Source organism: Saccopteryx leptura, chromosome 1 (genome assembly GCF_036850995.1).
Source record: "Saccopteryx leptura isolate mSacLep1 chromosome 1, mSacLep1_pri_phased_curated, whole genome shotgun sequence".
NCBI lineage: Eukaryota > Metazoa > Chordata > Mammalia > Chiroptera > Emballonuridae > Saccopteryx > Saccopteryx leptura.
Window position 1 is genome coordinate 317,455,242 of NC_089503.1, and position 21,898 is coordinate 317,477,139.

General features: G+C 54.2%; 1 protein-coding gene across 4 annotated transcripts in view; it reads right to left on the reverse strand.

Moving 5' to 3' along the window:
* Positions 1 to 21,898, reverse strand: part of CELSR1 (cadherin EGF LAG seven-pass G-type receptor 1) — a 137,719-nt gene that overhangs the window by 64,969 nt on the left and 50,852 nt on the right. For all 4 annotated transcript variants that reach the window (XM_066358711.1, XM_066358710.1, XM_066358712.1 and 1 more), the window contains exon 3: positions 3,596 to 3,818. In XM_066358711.1, the coding sequence (XP_066214808.1) occupies positions 3,596 to 3,818 (223 nt within the window). The remainder of the gene's footprint in view (positions 1 to 3,595; positions 3,819 to 21,898) is intronic.

Genomic DNA, 21,898 nt, shown 5'->3' on the forward strand with positions numbered 1-21,898 from the left:
GAAAGGTGAGAAACAGAACCCTGCTGCGTCGGAGGGGGCAGGGGAAGGAGAGAACAAAGCACGGGGCAGGGGGAGGGGAGGCGAGGCAGCTGGGAACGCAGGGCGCAGGGAGAGCGGGCACTTGGCAAACAGAGCCTGGAAAGAGGAGACGCAGCCGAAACAAAAGCCTCGCCCAGTGCCCCAGCCCACCTTTCTCACGGGGTCCCCCTCAGCAGGCACAGACCCCCGCCCACCCCCACCCCCCACTCCTCCGGGGCCCCGCCCCCAAGCAATCACACCCCACACTGTAGCTGTACTTCTCTCCAAGTCTTAGGATTTTGCTACTGAGGTCATTCCCTACAGAACACTCGCTGACTTTTGCAGTGGCCCTGACATCACATGCATCAGAAATCATCCATATGTTTGGACAAGACATCATGTTATGTGGACATTTAATTAATCTTTTTTTTTTTTAGTCTCTCCCTGAGTCTAGAGCCAACAGATTTCCTTTTGTCTGTTTCTGGCAGGTTTGCCACAGGCCTGCCCACCTCTGGCACCAGGGCTTCTGGTCACCTCTTAGGTCAGCTTGCTGACCGCTGGATGCCTGGAGTGTTGGGACGCCACTGAGGAGCTTCAGGACAGTGGGTAGAAATCACGGACAGACAGCTGGACCTCAGCACGGTGAAAGACAGGCACGGCTCTCCCTCTGGGAGCTCGAAGCTGGAAACCCTAGCCAGGAATCCCGTGTGGCCATTTAAATACAGGTTTCGAAAAAGACAAGCATCTGCTTTAGATACTTCACCACAATCAAATAATCCGACAACCAGGAGAAAATTCAGGGCCAGGAAATCTGGCGTAATTTCCCACCCAGCCAGTGAGTGTCCACGGAGGGTCGGTCTAGAGCAAGAAGGCTTGAGCCACAATGTACAAAGCCTGCAGATGAGTCAAGCCCCCACGTTAACCGACTGCCCCCGTCAGGGGAAGGGTGGCCTGAGCCCACAAGCAAGGACGTCCCAGGCTGAAGGCAGTGGACAAGCGGGTAGGGACCGGACCATTCAGCTGGAGCTGGAATGCAGGCATCGTCCGCCCTGGGTCAGGGAGGCTTCCTGAAGGAAGCAGCAGGAGGGCCAGTAGGAGGGAATGAGGAAATGGCCTTGTGAGGCTGGGCAGGTCCAGAGAGCCACAGGGACGTGAGGCGGCCACATTAGGAGGCTCAAGGTACCAGAATCGGGGTCACCAGGGATCAGACCACAGAGGTCCCCTGCACCTTAATAAGTTTGGGCCCTGGCCAGTTGGCTCAGTGGTAGAGCATCCACCTAGCATATGGATGTCCCAGGTTCAATTTCCAGTCAAGGCACACAGAAGTGACTGTTTGCTTCTCTACCCCTCCCCCTCTCCCTTCTCTCTTTCTCTCTCTCTCTCTTCCTCTCTTGCAGCCATGGCTCGACTGGTTCAAGCATGTTGGCCCCGGGCGCTGAAGATGGCTCTGTGCAGCTTCCACCCCAGGTGCTAAAAATAGCTCAGTTGGAGCATCGGCTCCAGGTGGGCAGAGCATCAGCCCCAGAGAGGCTTGTTGAGTGGGTGGATCCTGCTCAGGGAGCATGTGGGAGTCTATCTCCCCTCCTCTCACTTGGAAAAATAAATAAATAAATAAACAAAATCTAAATCTATCTATCTATCTATATTTAAAAAGAAGAAGAAGAAGTTTGGGCTTTCCCCCACATGGCAGGCAGGCCCAGTTTGACTGCCGACAGGGATTGACCTCTCAGGCTGAAAGCAGAGGACACCAGTGCTGTCAGACCAGGTGTCACCAGGGAGTGAGGATGGGGGAAAGGCCAAGGTTCTGGGTGCTGGGAAGGAGGGAAGTGGCCGGATGTGGGGGACACAAGGTCAAGGAACTCATGGGATCTGAGAGAGAGAGGAAGGGGAGAGAACAAAGAGGGCCCTGCCACCTCAGGCCAGTCTGTAGACAGGGGTGGAGCAACCGAGATGGACATGGGGGTTCCTCTGGGGTCTGCTGAGGCGGGGCACACAGGGGACGCCCGCACGGGGACATCCGTGAGCCAGAACACGGGCATTTCAATGTCCCGGCCACGTGGAACTGGCTCTGTGGTTTACTGGAGCTCGACTGAGCAGGCTCCCTGCCCCAAGTGTCCTGGCCACCTGGGGTCTCAGTGTGCATCACTGGAGCACCCCCTCCTCAGCAGGACACTGAGGGTCTCTCCTGCTCGATTTGACACCCCGAGGGACAGTTATTTGTGCGGGCATTTCTGATTTGCCTCTGCTGCCCAGGGCTCACTTGACAGGTGCTGAATAAACACATCTGGAGACTCTTCAGTGTGTGCACGCGTGGCTGTCCGTGCACAAGCTCTTCCATGACCCCCACCCCCCGACGCTCCCCCGTATTCCCATCTGCCCTTTCCCTGGAGTCAGCCAGCCCACACTCCTGGCTCTGTTGGGTTTTGGGGTGATGGTGATGCACTGAAGCCCCCCTTTTCTGGGGTGGGACCCCAGGAGAGGAGCCTACTTCATCCAGCCTGAAATGCCCCGATCGCCAAAGGTCAGCTGAGAGGGAGCGTCGGGTCTGGGGTGCCCACTTCAAGGAAGACACAGGGTCACAGAATTCCTACCAGAAGACTGGCTGTGTCCCCCAAGAGGCACCCTAGAATTAGCACAAACAACCAAATATAAAACTACCTACTCTACTAAGTTAAACCTGATTGAAATCTTCAAAATAGGAATGATAGGTGTGAAGCAGCTGTGTTAGGCTTGCTCGCGGGGTTACCAGCTGCAAGCGCTCTGCCTGATCGGTGCGTGGGTGTGTAGCAGCGCCACGCGTGTATGGCCTCTATAAGCCTGTGGGTGTTTGTGCTCCAGAGAGATGTGGGATTGTGGATGTACGGATTGCTTGCCTGCCACTGTCAGGGGCCTTTTTGCTGTTTGTTTGCCTGAGAGGTGTTTTCCCCTGCCTGTGTGCTTGTCTGCGGTTGTGAGACTTTATTAAACAAATGGTCCAACCTTTTCTGGCTCTGCAGTTTTTCTACCATCCGCCTGAATCCAATGTGGACCTGCTTGGCCTTGGCCACGGCATTATAATAGTTACATAAAAAAAACTAAGTTAAATCTAAATTCTTCTCTTGGGGGAAAAGATGCAAAATAAACTACTGACCACAGCACACAATTAGCTCTCCTCTTTGTGTGATAGGTTAAGGAGTCAGGGCTAAAAGGGGTCACGCAGCCGTTCCTTGGTTATCTACCTCACAGGCGACAAAGCGGGACCCCGAGTTGATTCTGCCCGATTCTAAGCCTGCTGGACCCTGTTTCCCCCACCTTGGGCCACCTGGATGTCAGATGCCCAAGTGCTGGCCAGTGAGCAGGACCAGCAGAGCCAGGACCGCTTCCCGGAGTGTGACCTGGGCAGCCATACAGGGCCCCAAGCCTGGCTTTCATGAACTTGTTAACATTTGAACAATCTGCATGGGGTCCTAAAGTTAAGTAGCTGGTCCTACAGGCAACATGGAGCCACTCAACCATCAGAGGTTAGCAGGGGACGATGCTTTGCTATCTAGAAGGATGGCAAACGTGGGGACAGGTCCCCGACCGGGGCCACACTCACGTGAGGGAGACGCTGAAGTGGAAACGCTGCCGGAGGCCGCGGAAGGTGACGAAGGACTGGGGCGGGAAGCTGCGCGTGGTCACCTCGCAGTAGGGCCTCTCGAAGTCGCCGGGGGGACACACGCAGTGGAAGCCCCCGATGAGCAGGTTCACGCAGGTGCCCCCGTTCTTGCACACGCCATTGGCACAGCGGCCAGAGCGAGCGCTCACCTCACAGTGGTCACCTGCAGGGCGGGACATAGGACAGGAGGTCACACAGCTGCCCCAGGAAGGAGCAAACTGCCCCGGGGGACCCATAAAGATGGCTACAAAATCCATGGGGGGCTGAAGTTCCAGATGGGAGAGTACTTCCAGGGCACAGTGGGGTCGGGCCGCCCCTGCACACATGGTCCTTCTCATTGCAACCATGGCCCCCAGCTCCGGCGGGCAAGCTAAGGAGGAGGTTCAGCAGGTTCCCAATAAGCACCGCCTGAATTTGTCAGGTGACTAAGTCACACTTGCCCTGTCCCTGTCCCTATCCCCATCCAAGGTCTCTGGGGTCTCCATACTCTGTGCAGCATTGAACCCTTCTCAGTATCCAATCCTGTTCTGAACACCCCCCTGGCTGAGTTGGGCTCTCTCCTACCAGAGATTTACCTAGAAACAATGAGAATAACTAGAGGGCCTCACGCCCTCTCCCCACACCCACACCTGCTGCAACAGCTGAGCACATGACAACCTTGACCTGACCGAGACTCTGGGGCATGCCGGCCCAATCACACTGCACCCCAAGGCTACCTCAGGTGGAGCCCCTGGCCCCCAGCTGAATTCTAATTTGCTTTAATCATGTCTTTCTCTCCCACTGGCCTGTGAGCCCACCGAGGGAACCAATATGCTTCCTGGAGCTTCAGGGACAGTAGAGTTCTGGACACTGTCCCGGGGACTGATCAGGCAGCCCAAGCTGACCACTTCTGCCCCTGAGGCCCGTTGGAGCCAGAGTGCTCAGGACTCGGTCCGCTGCAAGGTCGTGCTTGCCAACAGGGAGGCTACAGCCAGCACCTACCGATTCTGAGCTGCGGTCTGGCTGGGCAATCCCTGCTCCCCTGGACAGGGAGGACGGCCCCCAACCCACACTGGGTGGACATCACCAGCCCCCTCGCAGACCTGCACACAATGTCAAGAGCTTCTAACAACCAGGAGTTCACCAGCTCCCAACTAACATTCTTTGCCAATTACTGATTTTTAAACAAATGCACTTTGAAATAAAAGTGTTCCGTCCACATAAAAAAAAATCACTGTAAAAGCAGCACGGCCTGCAGAGTACATGTCTTCAGTGGGTTCTTACACATTCCCAACAGGATGTCACAGCATCTGCCTGCTTGCTCTGTGCTCCGTCCTAGAGATCCTTCCTGTCAGCACCCCATCAAATCTGAAACCACTGACGCTTCCTGTTCTGCGATGGATGGGCACGTACCTTCTTTCTAGTTCTCTCATTTTGCAAATCCCTTTTCAATGTATGTCCTTAGGGTGTTTTAAGAATCTCTCTCTTGCCTGACCAGGCAGTGGAGCAGTGGATAGAGCGTCCGACTGTGATGTGGAGGATCCAGGTTCGAGACCCAGAAGTCACCAGCTTGCACGCGGGCTCATCTGGCTTGAGCATAAAAAGTTCACCAGCTTAGACCCAAGGTTGCTGGCTTGAGCAAGGGGTTGCTTGGTCTGCTGAAGGCCCATGGTCAAGGCACATATGAGAAAGCAATCAATAAACAACTAAGGTGTCAAAACAAAAAACTGATGATTGATGCTTCTCATCTCTCTCTGTTCCTGTCTGTCTGTTCCTATCTATCCCTCTCTCTGTCCCTGTATTAAAAAAAAATAAAAATAAAAAAAGAATCTCTCTCTTGAGAAAATGCATAAACAGCTGAATCCAAGGATACACATAGTTTCCATTCTGATACTTCCAAACTGCCTACCCCAGAAGGATGCAGAAACGTACATGCCCTCACCAACACTCGGTATACAGTCAATTCCTAAAAATGTTTTGTAAGGGCAACTGAACCTCCAGGGTGTTTTATGTGCACTTAGTTTTGATGAGGTTTGGCATCTTTTGCATTTTGTTGGCAACCTCTGTTTGCTGCCCGATAGTTCCTGTGCTCATTTTTCTGATTGTCTGACACACGCATTTACATCTATACCTGCATTCACCTTCCTTAATACATACTCTTAATCACACACATAGTTGCACACCTGCACACTCACCCACACGACTTCACACCCTCACACAGACATTAATCAGTGCTCCTGGCCTCTTTTCCAGGTGGGTGACCCACGGCCTTCTTAAATTATGTGTGTTAACTTTTAACTACTTTTTTTATTTTATTGATTGATTTTAGAGAAAGAGGAAGGGGAAGAGAAACATCAATTTGTTGTTCCACTTATTTATACATTCATTGGTTGATTCTGGAATGTACCCTGACCAGAGATCGAACCCACAACCTTAGTGTATGAGGATGATGCTCTAACCAACTGAGCAACCTGGCCAGGGCCCTGTGCATTAACTTGAAATGCTTAGCTTTAGGCATAACTGTCCATCATACACTTCAAGCTCTTTAATCTTTACTTTTAATATATCTGTGACAGGCCCTGGCCGGTTGGCTCAGCGGTAGAGCGTCGGCCTAGCGTGCAGAGGACCCGGGTTCGATTCCCGGCCAGGGCACACAGGAGAAGCGCCCATTTGCTTCTCCACCCCTCCGCCGCGCTTTCCTCTCTGTCTCTCTCTTCCCCTCCCGCAGCCAAGGCTCCATTGGAGCAAAGATGGCCCGGGCGCTGGGGATGGCTCTGTGGCCTCTGCCTCAGGCGCTAGAGTGGCTCTGGTCGCAACATGGCGACGCCCAGGATGGGCAGAGCATCGCCCCCTGGTGGGCAGAGCGTCGCCCCATGGTGGGCGTGCTGGGTGGATCCCGGTCGGGCGCATGCGGGAGTCTGTCTGACTGTCTCTCCCTGTTTCCAGCTTCAGAAAAATGGAAAAAAAAAAAAAAAAAAAAAAATATATATATATATATATATATATATATATATATATATATATATATATATATATATATATATATCTGTGACATTTGGGAGTGTTTGCTGGGCATGTCAGCGGCCAAGTACAGTGTATTCTGGAATAATAAAGCCAAAAGGACAGGGTGGGGTGTGCTCCCCAAGCTGCGACGGCAAGCAAGGGAGGCCAGCATAGCCCTTCCCGTGCGCTCCACCTTGTGGCGTCCCAGAATCCTTCCATCCTGGTTCTGGTCCAGACGGTCCAACATTCACTTGGATGAAAGTGAAGCCCCCATAGTTGGCCACAGCTGTTTCGAGCTCTGCCTTCACAGTGGACTGGGAAGTGTGAACTCACTCCAGCTCTCACCTACACTCTGGAGGGAGGCTCCCTGTCCTCACCTGGCCCCTCTGAAAGGCCACCTGTCACCATGGCCCAGAGGAAGAAAGCCCCACCCCCAATGTACATCCAAGTGAGCAAGTTCTTCATTGTCTGGATGATCTGAACTTGACTTTGCTAAGAGGATTCCTGCTTCCAAATGCAGAGGACGACAGAAACGGGGACTTGTCCTGTCCCAGCCACGTGAGCTCCTGCCTTCCAATGACCCTGCAGGTCAGCCAGCGGCCTTCCCAGCACCGACTTCCTGTGCAGAGGGCCTGAGGGATACAGGGCCACTTCTCCCTCCAACGTCCTGCTGTTCCCAATAAGCCGCGAAAAACGCCAAGTCTCCATGTCGGTGTTTTAACTATATATATAAAGTTACTTAATTTCACTTCCAATAGGTACTTGTATTGGTTTCCTGGGGTTGCTGTGAGAAAGTACAGAAATCAGCCCTGGCCAGATAGCTTGGTTGGTTAGAGCATCATCCCGAAGCACAGAGGTTGCCAGTTTGATTCCTGGTCAGGGCACATACATGAACAGCTTGATGTTCCTATTTCTCTCTCTCTCTCCCTTCGTCTCTTGCTGAAATCAATAAATAAATAAATAAAAAACAACAACAGAAATCCCCTCTCTGTCTGGAGCCAGAAAAGTCTGAAATCCGTGGTAGGGCGGGGCCAGGTTCCCTCTGATGGCTCCGGGAGGGTCCTTCTGCCTCTCTGAGTCCCTGGGGTCTCCAAGCACTCCTTGGCTTGTGGCTGCTTCACTTCCACCTCAGCCTCTCCTGGCACACTGACGTCTGTCTCCCCTCTGTCTCGAACTTCCCTCTCCTCTTAAAAGGTCACTAGTCATTAGATTTAGGGTGAACCCAAAATCTAGCATGATTTCATCTCGGGAGCCTTAACTAATTATATTTGGACAGACCCTATTTCTAAACAAGGTCACGTTCTAAAGTTCTAGACATCACTAGATTGGGGGACATCACCAGTGGTAGGATTCAGCCAGTTTGCACCAGTTTGGCAGAACCAGTTGTTAAAATGGCACTTGTAATCAGGGTTCTAAGGTGGGCGCCTGAGCAGCCACCCAATGGAGAAATCACAAATTTACATTCCTTACTCTTTTTTAACGTTCATCTGCACAACAGCGTATTCTAAGTGCCCACAGTAATGTTCATTCTGTCCATAGGTGAAAAAAATTGCAAGTGAGGATGCCAATCAAGAAGCAATTTGGGGCCCTGGCCAGCTGGCTCAGTGGTAGAGCGTCGGCCTGGCGTGCAGAAGTCCTGGGTTCGATTCCCGGCCAGGGCACACAGGAGAAGCACCCATCTGCTTCTCCACCCCTCCCCCTCTCCTTCCTCTCTGTCTCTCTCTTCCCCTCCCGCAGCCAAGGCTCCATTGGAGCAAAGTTGGCCTGGGCACAGACGATGGCTCTATGGCCTCTGCCTCAGGCACTAGAATGGCTCTGGTTGCAACAGAGCAACACCCCAGATGGGCAGAGCATCGCCCCCTGGTGGGCATGCCGGGTGGATCCCGGTCGGGCGCATGCGAGAGTCTGTCTGACTGCCTCCCCGTTTCCAACTTCAGAAAAAGAAAGAAAGAAAGAAGCAATGTGGAAATACCTTAAATAACAGTTTTATTGTTTTTTTGGTCAGGTATTATTTAATATATTTTTCATTAATATTTTAAAACTCTTTCTTATAATCTAGTTTTGTGTACTTCTTTTGTTGTTCTTATTTAAGTATTAAATGAATGGAATAATAAACTACCTTTCAGAATATTGTTTTTTTATACTTAAAACGGTCATTATGGCAGAGAACCAGTTGTTAAATTATTTGAATCCCACCACAGGCCGTCACTCACCCCACTACAGAGGCTCTCTGCGTTTATCCTAAAATGGCAATCATAGTAAATGTTTCCATCTACAAACAGTGACCTCAGGCAAAGCCCAGGTCCAAGTCACTCATCAGACTCTGGGTTCTCTGCCTCTGGGAGGGGCTCTTTCTGAGGCCATTTCTTCCCGGGGCCAGTACGGATGGAGCACTGAGGCTAGGCCCGGGCCAGCTCCCCACAGCCTCGGCCATGCCTCAGGCCCGCTCCTTTGAGCCTCACATCCCACCACCCATCCACTTCTCTCTTGTAGCCCAGACCTCACACCTGATCTTTCCCTCACCAAACCTGTTCCCTTTGGGGTGCCCTACCTGGGGGACAGCGCCACCACATCCAGGGAGGCAAGCCAAGAGAGCCCAGGGCCCACCTCACTGCCCTTCCCCTTGACCCCATCAATGACGTCTCGAGGGTCTCGGGTCCCCCACTCCCACTGCTGCCTGCACCCGGATCTACATCACCCCGTCTGCACAACCACAGCACGTCCTCGCGGGCCCCTGCACCCACGTCAGCTTCCCACCGCCTCGCACATCTGCTGGCTCACCGCCACACAACACTGGAGAGAGCTTCGGGATACTGACCTGGCCACGGCCCAGGTTAGGGCCAATCCTTGCGCTGCACACAAGACATCCCTCCACCACCTCGGGGCCCGGCTCTTGCCTACCTCTCACGCCAGCCACAGGGTCTGCGGGCCGTGTAACAGGCCGTGTGCGTGCTCCGTAGGTGTTCACTACCCTGGTCACCCAGCAGGACCACCGTGCTCGGGTGCTGTCTCCAGGCCTCTGCGGTGGCCTTCCCTGTGCCTGGATGCTTCGGGAGGTTCCGTCCTCTGGCCTGACCAGGTCTAGATGCCCACGACAGACCCAGCTTCAGAGCCACACATGTGGTGTGACTGTCCCTTAGCAGGTATCTCCCCAGACTCAGGACTGTTTTGGGGTCGAGTCTAAGAAGACTGAGCACACAGTCAGTACATAAGAAACGTATCTCGTGTTTAGGGCCTAGGCTGACTGCCCAGTGCACAGAGAGGGCATCGAGGAACACCTGGCACCCAGCAGGCACTTAACGAGAGAGCCTGTGAAATGAGGTCACGCCATGCCAGGATTTCCCCAATCCCAAGCCAATGAGGAATGCTGCACAAACTTATAACACGGACATAATTCATGTATTTGATTTAAATGGTGCTGGAAATATGCATTGATGTCATAAATGAAGAATTCTACAGGGAATCACGCCCTACTTGTAAAAGGTGGTGAGAGCTCAACATTTGGGTTTCAGGTGAACTGGGTCAGCCAGGAGAAAGGTTCTCACTCCTGGGTTCCAGAACCCAGGCCCCCATAGCTGCCTGTGCCGGGGTCTCCTGCAAAGATCATGAGGGGCTCCCCACAGAGCCCACTCGAACTTTGTATAAACTGTACATTAACCCAATTATGCTTTTTCCTTAGTGTACATATTCTGTGCAGTGGTGCATTCCCAATCCTAACAGCCGGCCCTGGGAGCGGGAAGCCTGGACTGTAGGTTTGCCCATTCTACATATGATACATTACCCCTCCACCTCCACCACTGTCACAGCCAACGTCAAGCTACCTACTTGACATCACTGAGCACAGAGACGGGAAGGGATGGGGTAGGGTAGTTTGTAATTCTTACAATCCTCTTATCCTAGGTTAATAATATGGATCAAGTTCAGCAAACCCAGTATGTAACTGTTACCCAGCTCTCACAAGAAGTTCAAGTGTAATGAAACAATTGTTCTCAGAGGGGCATACTATCGAGATTTAACTTTATCTTTTCCAGAGATTCTCATTGTGAATAAATCTGGGCTTCTCCTGATGTCCCAGTGTTCTGCATGGAGTCAAACACTGGCACTCAGTCATTCTAAACCTGGAGGAGAATCCCATCCTCCTAGTACGCTCCCCCCCCCCCCCAATTATGGCAGGCCCCACCCACTTGGCCAGGATCAAGTTCCCTGGGTTAAATAAATAGCCTTGCTTAATAATGCATGCAGCATGCCACAAACCCTACAGATGACAGACAGGGGCTGCAAATGCAGAGGCCCCAACAGAAAATTTGACTCCCCCCCAAAAAAAATCATTCTTAACTATAGAACCGAAGTGCCTAGGAACCAAGGCCCCCAAGACTTCACACATTCCCCATCACTGGGCACTTGTCTCATACCAGGCTTGGGGCTAGGGGTGGACACTGCCCGATTGCCCAGGGACCCCAGGTCACAGTGTCAGAGCCACAGATCCTTGGATTGAGGAGTTGAGTCCCCTGGAGAAGCTCCCTGCTTCACAGGGCTTAAGCCCACAGCTCACCTGCTCACCTGCTCGGCTCACCTGCAGGGCTCACCTGCCTGGCAACTGCTAAGAGCACAGAGTTACCGAGCACAGGGTGCGCGGGCCAAGCCCCCGCTGGGCTAGTTATTCACCAATCCTCTCTGCATCCTGGTGCAGAAACTCTTATATGCCCCCACCTCACAGACCAGGAGACAGGCTGGGCACAGTGTATAAAGCCTACCATTTTTTGTACCTAACAAAAGAAAATTCTTCAAAGTAAAGGAAATGGGATGAAGAAATAGTGTCTGTGTAGGAGCCTCGAAGCTGGGCTGTGCAGGAATGTCACAGAAGTGGGGAGAGGAGAGAGATGGGGGTGCCAGGCCAGCTGGAGAGCAGAGCACAGAGGGCCAAGCAAGGGTAAGGGCGTGTATGCGGTTTGACAACTCCTATTTTTCAATAGACAATTGCCTTCTAGCCCTAAGAAACAGCTAAGGGCTTTGAACTAGAAAAACTTGAATTTCCAAAGGTGGTTTAAACCATAACGGGCAGCGTGCAGCCTGAAGTTCAGGCAGAAATAAAGATCAGGGTGCTTGCAGAGAACAGAGGTCCTGGGGCACCATCAACCACACCAGCCTAAAGACCGCCCTGCCCCGTGGACTGCCTCACCCTGGAGGCGAGGCTATAGACAGGGGTCTCATCCTGACACGGACACAATCCACAGCATGGCTAACATCAGGGACTCCAGCAGGGGAGGCACAATGTCAGAGGCTAAGGACAGGGACACTGCAGGGTCCCTGAGATGGGACGGCTGTCTCAGAAATGACTCACAAGAGAGAATGTGCTCAATCCATCCATTCATCCTTCTGTCCACCCGGGGCCTCGGCGCTCCCCTCCACCAACCCCTTCTCTCCACCCCCCAGCACACTGCCTGGAACAGAGGTTTCTAAGCAAGCTCCTGACCCGTGCCTCAGTTTCTCCAGTTGTGAATCCCTCCCTGAAGGCAGGAGTTCTGTTTCTTGCCCTGAAGCTACCCCTGAGCACCCACGAGGCTGGCGTCCAGCAGAAATGGGCTGATTCTGTCAAGTCTGAGCTGAGCACCTGGCATGAGGTGTAATTTTTGTGGCTCCCTGTTATCAACCAGAGACTGGAGGCCACCTTGGTCCAACCCTGCTCTCCAGCCCCTCTTCCCGCCCCCAGCTCCCTTCACACCTCTCCTTTCATTTTGTTTGACTTTCTTACCTCCGGGTGATTGGCTCTGTCCTGAAGCCTCCTCCGTCTGGGAGAACCCAGACACCTGCCCAAGCCCTCCCGATTGCCCTCCCCCCAACACCTGCACCAGGAGGTGGGGAAGGCGGAAGTCCAGACCACCGCTGCAGGCTTGTCCTGGGTTGGGCCTTCGCAGGGTGACTTCATTATTGTCTTTGGAGCAAATTCCCAGAAGCCCAAACACACCCATTTCAAAAAATATAAATAAAAAACGCATTCCAACAGAGAAAAACAAACAAACCCCCCAAAACACAAGATTCCGGTGTATCCGGTATATCTACAGTTTAACTGTTTTTACAGGAGTCACCCACACCTCTGAGAGTTGAAACCCAGCTTGCTTGAATAATCGGTGTGCATTTTAACCTCTCGGGGCTTAAAGGAGAAGGTCCCAGCAGGTGCACGGCCTCCCAATCCCAGCCCCAATCACTCTTTCTTTCAGAAAAGGGCACCCTCCAGCTGCTCATGCTCACTAAGAGGTGAGGGGACAGAAAATAACCATCCCCCAAGTCAGCTACACTGTGAGCCTAAAAGACCATCCATCTTCCAGCCCAGGACGGTGAGGGGCGGGGGCTGAGGTTCTGGGCTTGCTCCTGCTGGACAGGGAAAGGCAACCTGTGGGTGCAGAGGAGAGTGGGCAGCGGTGCCTGGAGGCTGGTAAGGGGCGGCCCCACCGCTTCATCAGCGAGGAGGGAAACCGTGCCAACTCTCAAACAGCAACGTGTCCAAACACAGCTGGAATGCTAACAAACACCTCCATCATCTGTGCAAGACAGCAGCTCAACCCCCCATGGTTTACATCCCCTTCCTGCCCGGAGGAGGAGCAATTCCTTGGTTCAGAGCCATGAACGCAAAGAAGAACACATATTCCTTATTCATCATTTAGAGTCCCGAGAATAGCCGGCTGTCCTCACTACCACCAGCTCCCTCCCGCTATCTGGAACCAGGCAGCCCCAACACCTCAGTCTGGCCACCTCAGCCCCGCAGGCCCCAGCGGAGCAATACGGAGGCATTCGTCCATTCACACCAGGGACAGGGCTCAGGAGTGGGCGACCAGATGTTGGGGGCTGCCACTCTCAGGCCAGGGGCTCAATCTGGACCCCAGCAATTCCCAATGGCCCCGGGTCCCTACTGCGCTTCCAGAGAAACAGTGGGGACAGCCAACCTCTTGGTGCCAATAGCGAAGGCCTCGCTTACTCACCCCTGCCACCAATATGTACTGAGTGCCAAGCAGGTGCCAGGCTCGGTGGGAGCCAGGGGTGTGGTCAGCAGAATGACAGAGCCCAGAGCCCCCAAGATGTCCACATCCTCCTCTCTGAAGCCTCAGGAGAAGGGAGCTCATACTGCAGAAGGGGCTTCGGAGGTCTGGTTCAGTCAGGGACTGACCTTGACATGGGAGGTGAAGTGGTGACTGGGCCCTGAAGTAATGACGAGTTATCTAGGGAGGGAGACGGGATGAGGGTCAGGAGTACGAGCTGCGACCATGTAAGCCAAGGATGGAGTGTGGTGAGAATGGGGCCATGAGTCAAGGAGTATAAGTGGGCAGCCTGTACAAGCTGGGAGGTACAGAATCTCCCCCAGTCTCTGGAAGGAACTATATGCGAATATATCCATGCTGTTGAAGCCACTGGTTTGTGGGACTTTATCACAGCAGCTGCAAGACACTGGTTGAGGGGTGAACAGGCAAGCCCACCACTGCTCCTTTAGGGCCTGTGTTCTGGCTCTTCTTGCAGAAGCAGCTGCTTCCACAAGGGACACTCAGAACCTGCGGTGGGGGAGCCCAGCAGACCCGGCCAAGGAGCCTCATCTCCCCTCCAACAGCGCAGGGCGATGTTGTCAAGAGGTTTTGACTGTATGAGGCATGTCTTCGAGCCACTCCAGCAGCTGAGGTCAGACATTTGGGTGTCTACTTTTGTTCCTTGCTTACCCACTCCCTGCACTCAGCTCATCTGACCCTCTAGAAGCTGGCCATGTGGGACATGGGGAACCTTCCTGCTCTTGTGTTTGGATTTCTAAAAGGAAAACAAACCACAGAAGCCTGCCTTCTGCCCAGGGTGTCCTCTGGCCCCAGCAGAGAAGGTGGACAAGCCAGTTGACAAGAAGTGGCTGCTATCCACCAGTCTTAAGGCAGGTGAAATTGTATCCTCCAAAATCATATGTTCAAGTCCTGAGCACTGGTACCTGTGAATGAGATCTTGTTTGGAGACAGGTTCTTGCAGAAGTGAAGAAGTTAAAATGAGATTATACTGGGTTAGGGAGGACCCTTATGCCCTGGCCAGTGTCCTTATAAAAACAGGCATTGGGACACAGACAAAACACACAGGGAGGAGACAATGTGAGGACAAAAGCAGAGACTGGAGTGATGCGGCCATAAGCCAAGGAATGGTAAGGATCACCTGGGGTCACCCAAGCTACGAAGAGGCCAGAAGGATGGTCTCCTACAGTCTCCAGAGAAAGTGAAGGCAAACTCATGCCCTGATGTTGGACTCCTGTTGTTTCAGGGGCCTTTCGGCCCCTGAAGTCTGTGGTCCTTTGAGGTAGCAGCCCAGGAAGCTGACAGAGTCCCGAGATACAGGGTCAGTCTGAGGACTGTCCTTGTCCCGACAGCTGGTTGGCTACACACATGCACTGTGCCAGCGGCAGGGCATGCTCACTCCGCTCTCCAAAAGCCCCAGCTCTGGAGAGAGAAGTTTTGGGGAAGAGGGGGTGCTTGCTACATACATGTATCCACACCGCCACCTCCCACTAAGGCTCCATGTATCCACACCGCCACCTCCCACTAAGGCTCCATGTATCCACACCGCCACCTCCCACTAAGGCTCCATGTATCCACACCGCCACCTCCCACTAAGGCTCCATGTATCCACACCGCCACCTCCCACTAAGGCTCCATGTATCCACACCGCCACCTCCCACTAAGGCTCCATGTATCCACACCGCCACCTCCCACTAAGGCTCCATGTATCCACACCGCCACCTCCCACTAAGGCTCCATGTATCCACACCGCCACCTCCCACTAAGGCTCCATGTATCCACACCGCCACCTCCCACTAAGGCTACATGTATCCACACCGCCACCTCCCACTAAGGCTCCGTGTATCCACACCGCCACCTCCCACTAAGGCTACGTGTATCCACGCCGCCACCTCCCACTAAGGCTACATGTATCCACACCGCCACCTCCCACTAAGGCTCCGTGTATCCACACCGCCACCTCCCACTAAGGCTCCGTGTATCCATACCGCCACCTCCCACTAAGGCTACGTGTATTCACACCGCCACCTCCCACTAAGGCTCCGTGTATCCACACCGCCACCTCCCACTAAGGCTACGTGTATCCACGCCGCCACCTCCCACTAAGGCTCCATGTATCCACACCACCACCTCCCACTAAGGCTCCGTGTATCCACACCGCCACCTCCCACTAAGGCTCCGTGTATCCACACCGCCACCTCCCACTAAGGCTCCGTGTATCCACACCGCCACCTCCCACTAAGGCTCCGTGTATCCACACCGCCACCTCCCACTAAGGCTACGTGTATCCACACCGCCACCTCCCACTAAGGCTACGTGTATCCACACCGCCACCTCCCACTAAGGCTACGTGTATCCACACCGCCACCTCCCACTAAGGCTACGTGTATCCACACCGCCACCTCCCACTAAGGCTACAGGTATCCACACCGCCACCTCCCACTAAGGCTCCGTGTATCCACACCGCCACCTCCCACTAAGGCTACGTGTATCCACACCGCCACCTCCCACTAAGGCTACGTGTATCCACACCGCCACCTCCCACTAAGGCTACGTGTATCCACACCGCCACCTCCCACTAAGGCTACGTGTATCCACACCGCCACCTCCCACTAAGGCTACGTGTATCCACACCGCCACCTCCCACTAAGGCTCCGTGTATCCACACTGCCACCTCCCACTAAGGTTACATGTATCCACACAGCCACCTCCCACTAAGGCTCCGTGTATCCACACCGCCACCTCCCACTAAGGCTCCGTGTATCCACACCGCCACCTCCCACTAAGGCTCCATGTATCCACACCGCCACCTCCCACTAAGGCTCCGTGTATCCACACCGCCACCTCCCACTAAGGCTACATGTATCCACACCGCCACCTCCCACTAAGGCTCCGTGTATCCACACCGCCACCTCCCACTAAGGCTCCGTGTATCCATACCGCCACCTCCCACTAAGGCTACGTGTATTCACACCGCCACCTCCCACTAAGGCTCCGTGTATCCACACCGCCACCTCCCACTAAGGCTACGTGTATCCACGCCGCCACCTCCCACTAAGGCTCCGTGTATCCACACCGCCACCTCCCACTAAGGCTCCGTGTATCCACACCGCCACCTCCCACTAAGGCTCCGTGTATCCACACCGCCACCTCCCACTAAGGCTCCGTGTATCCACACCGCCACCTCCCACTAAGGCTCCGTGTATCCACACCGCCACCTCCCACTAAGGCTCCGTGTATCCACACCGCCACCTCCCACTAAGGCTACGTGTATCCACACCGCCACCTCCCACTAAGGCTACGTGTATCCACACCGCCACCTCCCACTAAGGCTACGTGTATCCACACCGCCACCTCCCACTAAGGCTACAGGTATCCACACCGCCACCTCCCACTAAGGCTACGTGTATCCACACCGCCACCTCCCACTAAGGCTACATGTATCCACACCGCCACCTCCCACTAAGGCTACGTGTATCCACACCGCCACCTCCCACTAAGGCTACGTGTATCCACACCGCCACCTCCCACTAAGGCTCCGTGTATCCACACCGCCACCTCCCACTAAGGCTCCGTGTATCCACACCGCCACCTCCCACTAAGGCTCCGTGTATCCACACTGCCACCTCCCACTAAGGTTACATGTATCCACACCGCCACCTCCCACTAAGGCTCCGTGTATCCACACCGCCACCTCCCACTAAGGCTCCATGTATCCACACCGCCACCTCCCACTAAGGCTCCGTGTATCCACACCGCCACCTCCCACTAAGGCTCCGTGTATCCACACTGCCACCTCCCACTAAGGCTCCGTGTATCCACACCGCCACCTCCCACTAAGGCTCTGTGTATCCACACCGCCACCTCCCACTAAGGCTACATGTATCCACACTGCCACCTCTCAGTAAGTGGCAGTTAATGGGAAACAAAGTCACCCAGAAGCGAGCCTGGAACCTGTAGAAAATGTGCAGAGGTGGTAAAGAAGGGAAACTTGGACGTAATCCCGAATCTCTGAAAAGTACATTTTCCTAGGGAAGGATTCTGTTTCTGCTTTATGAGAGGTTTTAATTACAGGCTAGGTAATGATTTTCAGTTTGAATGGTAAGTAACTCTCTGGTTTAAGGACTAAACTCAACCTGAGGAAGAACGCTTGGAAGTGGAGCTTTAATCCTGTAAATTGCACAGGGGTGGCAGCCCCCGCCTCCCTGTGTCGTGTGAATGTCACTCCACAGAGGGCAGCATAGCGCAGAGCACCCCAGGCCCCTCTAGAGTGGACACGCATGGTTTTAGCTTGGGATCGCTCGGTTCCTTAGTAGATCACATGCAAATAAAAATACAGTACTCTAATAAGAGAGTTTAGGGTAAAATTCAGAGTTGGTGTAATGTATATTTTTTGTTATAACAGAAGTGTCAGAATTGATTGTGTTTTCCCATGAGCAGAAAAAAACAGGACTAGCTTTTTACACCAAGTTTTTCTGGCTTTAAATCTACACAAAATGACCTGGCCTAAAGAGGTCACCTTGGAAGACAGTCAGGGTCCCCTGACCTGGGAAAGCTACCATGAGGGGCAGTTAGGGTCCCCCACCATGGGAGGTTACCACGGGGACAGTCAGTGTCCCAGGAAGGCCATCGCACAGGACAACTGGACCTCCCCTTCTGGGGGAGTTGCCACAAAGCTCAAACTGAGTCTCTTCCAAGTGGCTACAGACACAGTGGTTCTCTAGCAGGTGAAGTCCCTGCTGAGCTGCACCCATCATGACAGACTGTCCAGCAGCTGAGGGTGTCAGGAGTCCAGGGATTTTGTGTTTCATGCACAGAGGCATCATTATTCACCGTGCGGGTTCACTGCAACAGCGTCTAAATCCAGACAAGCAACCCAAGGGTCTAAAACCAGAGGCTCAAGAATAAACAGGACCCTAGCAAAGCAGCCTGGGCCAGGAGCGCCCCAGAAGACACCGATGGCCTTTGCAGAGAGTGCCAGGGACCCTCTGCTTCCTAAGGAATGTGCCCAGGGGCTGACGCTGACCTGTGATGAAATCAGGCCTGCAGTCCCCACCATGTGAAGACGTACTGTATTTCCCCCATATAAGACGCTCCCATGTATAAGGTGCACCTTAATTTTAGGGCCCGAAATTTGAAATAAAACGTATTACATAAAGTTATTGAACTCAAGTTTTATTCATCATAAAACTCATACAACTCTTCATCACTGTCAAAACTCCCATCCATTAGCTTGTCCTCATCTGTGTCTGATGACGAATCACTGTCTTCATATACTGCCTCATCCTCAGTTCCCTCTATGGCATTTGAAGTGCCACACTTCTTAAATGACTTGACAACCACTGTATAAAACGCACCCAGTTTTTAGACCCTAACTTTTTTGGAAAATGGTGCATCTTATACATGGGGAGATATGGCATGTGTGGCAAAGGAGCAGGGCCTTCACCATACGAGGAGCCCAGCACAGAGCTGTGTGGTTAAGAACAGGATCAGACCAGACTGGAGCATGGCCAGGCACTCACACCAGCCCGACAGTCACAATCCCCGAGGTGTCCCCACAGAAAGGGACAAAGGAAATGGAAGGGGTGTCCTGTCCCCTCAAGCACAGTGATAAGAGCAGCAAGGGCGTTAGGATGTGTTCTGTAAACTGTGTGGAGGAACGAGCCAGTTAGCCTGACCCCACTGTCCTTGCACAGGTTTTTATTATGCACCTGCTGCATGTCAGCGCTGGGCTGATGAACAGAAGATGCTGGGCGTCCAGTGCACAGGGAGGGGAGGAGACAGCACCAGGCGGACAGATTCTGGCCTCCAACGTCAACCACGGAGAGCGGCTGCAGTGTGGGCGGAGGAATGGGGACAGGGCGATGACATTCGGGACGCCTGGGCACAATGCACTGAAGGTGCAAGGACTCCACAGTAAGAGGAGAGGAGCCAGGCATGGTTCTACAAGCCAAGGAAGGGGCAGTGGGCGGGGCGGGGCCTGGCACTCGAGGTGCTGTGGGCCCAGGCAACAGGACAGACACCAGAGCAGTGGGCAGGGCGGGGCCTGGGACTCGAGGTGCTGTGGGCCCAGGCAACAGCACAGACACCAGAGCAGTGGGCGGAGTGGGGCGGGGCCTGGGACTCGAGGTGCTGTGGGCCCAGGCAACAGGACAGACACCAGAGCAGTGGGCGGGGCGGGGCGGGGCCTGGGACTCGAGGTGCTGTGGGCCCAGGCAACAGGACAGACACCAGAGCAGTGGGCGGGGTGGGGCGGGGCCTGGGACTCGAGGTGCTGTGGGCCCAGGCAACAGGACAGACACCAGAGCAGTGGGACCCAGGAAAGTCAAACACAGCACTGATGTGACCCAGCGCTCGCTATGGGACACGGGACACGGGACACGGGACACGCCAGGGTGGGGAGCCAGTCAGGAGACGCCTTGAAGGTGATGATAATGTGACGATCTGCCTCCACATCCTGCCCCTCACAGGGTCCCATCCTCACAGGGTCCCATCCCTCAGAGGGTCCCATCCCTCACAGGGCCCCATCCCTCAGAGGGTCCCATCCCTCACAGGGCCCCATCCCTCACAGGGCCCCATCCCTCAGAGGGTCCCATCCCTCACAGGGCCCTCGCAGACACAGGGAAGGGCCAGGAGCAGAGCCTGGCCATCCTGTGCTCTCAATCACCATGAGCCAGTGTCACCGCGTCAGCAGGGAGCGAGCGATTGTGAGGTTTAATTAGGGAACAGGTACCAACGGGCCCCCAGGACCAGGATTCAGAACCACGTCCTCAGGCTGGCCCTGGAGCTACCTGGGCTTAATGTCTTCCTGGGAAGGAACAGTCCTGCCAACCCCTCGGGGAACAGGGTAACTGTGGAGTGGAACGCTCTCTGGGGCCTTGGGCTGGGTCAGAGACAGTCACTTCATGGTCCGCCCCACTGTACTGACCCTCAGCGCCCTGTACACAGAAGGCACTTCGTGAAAGATGCAGTGGGATACATGAAGGGACCAGGTATACAGGTGACCAAGGCACTCAAGCCGCTCCTCCCTGGAGTGATGCCCAGGGCAGACAAGCCCGAGCTCAGAGGCCAGAACACAGGATTTGAATCCTGACTCGGCCCTTGAGGCTGGCCCGTGGCCAGGCACCACCTTGCGGGCCATCCTGGTCTCTCTAGGATATGAGACCCCCCTGGCTTCTACCTGCAAGTACCCCTACCACCCCCCCCCTCACTGTGATGACCAAAAATGTCCTTGGATGTTATCATATGTCACACACCCCCCCATGAGATCCGCTGGTCCGGATACTTTAATGTTCCCTACCTCAGTTTCCCCATTTACAAAATTGGGCCGCAGGACTGCTGGAAGGATCAAGGAGAGGACACGCGTGGAATCTAGAGCAATAACCAGCACGTTGAAGGGCCCAGTAAACATGATGCCAGTCGCTGCCACCCAAAGGGACACAGAAACAAGTGAGTGACCCCCAAGAAGAGAGGGGAGCAGCTACCACATAAAAGCCCCCAGGAAGCCTTGAGGAGAGGGACGGTCTGTGTTCAAGGAAGTCAGGACACCTTCCGGAACCTTCCCAGGGCAGGGACAGTGCCAAGGTGGATTCTGAGGGAGGCGACGACCGGGGCCTCTTGGGCCTCAGCACTTCTCTAAGGCCATCGTGGACTCAGACACAAGGAGAGCTGTGAGGGGCACCTTCCTGGGATGACTGACATCTCCCCTTGCCCAGCCGCCTGGTGTCAGCGACACAGGAAGCTTCCCAAGAGCCAGGCCCCGGCTCGGCTTACCAGGAGCACGTAACAAAACCCTCACGACGACAGCGCGGCTTTCACCGCAAAGAAATGAGCTCAATTACCTCCACGCAAGAGAGCCAGGGCTTCAAAGGGAGCAAGGAAGAAAGAGAGGAAGGGGCCGAGGAACGGCAATCAGCCTGCACTGGTCTGTCTCCGAGGGAAATACACACGACGGTTTCAGCGCCCGGCACGTTCCCATGGGCCCCGCCCCGGCCCGGACGGCTCCGCGGCACTTCTGGTGATGACACACCAGGCCACTCCCGGTCATTACTTTCCTAGAAATGACTCTCACGATGAAAACAAAATTAGAGAACTTTGAAAGTTATCAGAAGGTCAAACCCTCTTTGGAGAGGATCCAGGAGTCCATGGGCCCCTAGAAGTCTCGGTTTACCCTGTCCAGATGTTACAAACTTACAACATCGTGCACCTCTCGAACCCAGGCCTGCTGCTG